At 49.0% G+C, this 3,083-nt stretch overlaps 1 protein-coding gene across 1 annotated transcript; it reads left to right on the top strand.

The window, feature by feature from the left end:
• Window positions 1–238: 238 nt before the first annotated feature.
• LOC101072972 (potassium voltage-gated channel subfamily S member 3-like) lies at window positions 239–2,246 on the top strand. The gene is made up of 2 exons (XM_029849866.1): window positions 239–466; window positions 855–2,246. Exon 2 carries the CDS (start codon window positions 862–864, stop codon window positions 1,690–1,692), a length of 831 nt encoding a protein of 276 aa, XP_029705726.1. The 5' UTR covers window positions 239–466; window positions 855–861; the 3' UTR covers window positions 1,693–2,246.
• The last annotated feature ends 837 nt before the right edge of the window (window positions 2,247–3,083 follow it).

The raw sequence follows: 3,083 nt of genomic DNA, 5'->3' as shown, positions 1-3,083 counted from the left end.
CTCCTCTCCTCCCCTCCTCTACCTCTCCTCTCCTCTCCTCTCCCCTCCTCCCCTCCCCTCCTATCCTCTCCTCTCCTCTCCTCTCATCCCCTCCTCTACCTCTCCTCTCCTCTCTTCTCCTCTCCTCTCCTCTCCTCTCCTCTATCTCTACCGCTCCTCTCCTCTCCCCTTCTCTCCTCCCCTCCTCTCCTCTCCTCTCCTCTCCTCTCCTCTCCTCCTCTACCTCTCCTCTCCTCCCCTCCTCTCCTCTCCGCCCCTCCCTGCCCCCTCTAAAAGGGAGCAAATTGCCGCTGTCCCGCCTTCCCGTCCCGGTCGCTGCAGCACCGCACTTCTCCCCGCACTTCTCCCCGCATCGACCTGCTGCGTGCGCCTTTTTCTTTTTGAAAAAAATAAATCAACCAGAATTTGGATAAGTAAACCAGCCGACTAAAAGTTCTTTTGATGGAAAGGAAGGCTCCGAGCACAGGTACGTGATAGCTTAACATTTTACGCCGAATTTTGGTGAATTCAAGTGTGAGAGACTAAATCTCCAACTGGGTTTGTGCGCGTGTTCTGAAACGCGGCGCGCAAGATCATTTCGGGGTTCACTTTCAACTTGTCCCGGACATTGTTTCATTTGATTTTCATGATAATTCTGCACTTGAGCCCTCAGAGAAGTGACAGCACCGCGCGCTTCTCTGGTTCTACATCGAGCCATTTCCTGTCTGTGGTAGCACTATTGATTTCCCCCCTAATGTGTTCTACAAGCAGTGCAATTAAACATGTCTGCTCTAGAAGACAGCTCCCAGCACCAACGTATCCACGCTCATCTATGAAAGGAAGACCTTATAATATCCTTGTAATGCGTTTCTCAGCAGGACCATGGGGTACGGACAAATCCTCCACCAGCGGGGCAGCGACCAGGACCAGGTCCACCTCAATGTCGGGGGCATGCGGCACAACGTGGACCGGGACACGCTGCTGCGCTTCCCCCACACACGCCTGGCCCGCCTGCTGCGCTGCCAGAGCGAGGCAGCCATCCTGGAGCTGTGCGATGATTACAGCCCGGCCGAGAGGGAATACTACTTCGACAGGAATCCGCGAGTTTTCCTCTGCGTTCTCAACTTCTACCGTACGAGCCGCATCCACATGATGGAGGAGGTGTGCGTCTTTTCCTTCAGCCAGGAGATCGAGTACTGGGGCATCCAGGAGCTCCACCTGAGCCCCTGCTGTAACGGCTGGTACCACGAGAGGAAGGAGTACATCCAGGACATGGACTGGGACGTCAGGAGCGACGACCAGCATCCGCCCAGCGTCGACTCCTCCTTCGAGGATCTCTCTGCTCTCGATAAAGACCTGGCCATGTTTGAGGGCGCCTGGTGCGGAGAAATGAGGAGCTACGTGTGGCTCAGGCTCGAGGACCCGGGTCACTCCAGAGGTTCTAAGATCATCGCCGTGGCGTCCCTCAGCTTGGTGTTGACCTCCATCATTGCCATGTGTGTCCACAGCATGCCAGAGTTCCAGCGCGTGGACGACAACGAGAGACCCATTGAGGACCCGGTCCTCGCCATCCTGGAAGAGATCTGCATCGCCTGCTTTTCTGCCGAGTTCATCATCAGGATGATTGTAGCCCCCTCCCGCAGGAAGTTCTTCGGGAACCCTTTGAACATCATCGACGTCGCCTCCATTTTGCCCTTTTACGCTAGAGGGTAATAGACTAGAAGCCTTTAAAAATGAGTTCAACTAATTCACCCTTTTTGGACAACTGCATGGTATCAGTCTAGACTTGTGCAAGCAGCTTTGGGTTGGCTTCCACATTCCTAATGATTCAGTGTTTAACATCCCAGCCATCTGACTCCCCCCAAATCCAATCAGTCTTAAACACCTAATTAGCATTCACTTATGCATTTAATACTGGGTTCACCAGATTTGACATTTTCCTCTAATCAAGCAGTTTTGACCTGCAAATGGTCATTTACAAGTGCTAAATTAGAATTCAATATTAATGGAGTTTGTCATGAGTTTCTAAAGAGAAAAAGCCAGAATTGTCTTGGAAGGTTGATGCCTTTCAGCAAAACTAACTTCAACTGGGCCTTTTAAGTCCCCCAACCCAGAACAATCAATCCTGTGGAGCAAATAATAGAAGGGTGGTACAGAACCTTACTAACAGGTGCTTGCACTGAGGATATCGAGGAACGCAAGTCCTCAAAAACTAAAGCAACCCAAGATCAGCCCAACTAAGTGTCCGATTAAAGTGTGTTATTTGTCTCAAACGTGTATCATGTCTTAAGCTAAAGTTTTTAACTTTCTTCAGACCTTGTGCAATTTCAGTGATCAGCATTCGCCTTCAGAGACGTTTGACAGCCGGCATGTGCGGAAAAATCCGCGTATTATTCGTTCACTCGAAGGCATTTTTACCTTTAATACAGTCAAAAACGATAGCTTTCATCAAATTTGGCTTCTTTTTTTTTTTAAATAAACATAACTATAACGATCACTTGCATATGAACGTAAACGTCTCAGGCGCAGACAGCTGACATCTCCCCCTCCTTCAGCCTCTCAGTGCAGCCTCCACACCAGCGTGGGCGAGTGACAGACCTTTATTTCTGCAGATTCGGGCTGATTTTTTAAGTTATGAAACTGATCAGCGAACATCTGATTCACCACATGGTTCTGTGGTGGTGAAAGAGTTTTTAGGTCGACGTGAAGAGGGACTAAATAACACGAAGGGACCAAATATACACTGCGCAATGTTGGAGAAGTTCCCTTAACAGAACCTGGTGTTGTCACATCTTTTGTCACTTTAAGTGAGACATTATTTAAAGGGGTACATTTTATTTCTTATGACCCTAAAGGCAGTTAATTTACCAATGAGAGATCGCTACGGGAGAGAAATTAAGACACAAAGCCGTTACGCATGAAGTGAGCCAGAGTAGGAGAAAAAAAAAGACTATCTGTGTTTTATCATCTGTTCTGATGCTCCTGAGTTTGTCTGAGAGCAGACTGTTCACTGGCTAACGCTGTCTCATTCAAACACACAGGAGTGCGCAAATGCGCATGCATGAGGTGGACAGCAGTGAATCATCTGCGATGTCACTTATAAA

The sequence above is a fragment of the Takifugu rubripes genome, chromosome 16 (genome assembly GCF_901000725.2).
Source record: "Takifugu rubripes chromosome 16, fTakRub1.2, whole genome shotgun sequence".
In the NCBI taxonomy this organism is placed as follows: Eukaryota; Metazoa; Chordata; class Actinopteri; order Tetraodontiformes; family Tetraodontidae; genus Takifugu; species Takifugu rubripes.
The sequence above is the reverse complement of the archived record's forward strand: the minus strand, read 5'-3'. Positions and strand labels throughout refer to the sequence as shown.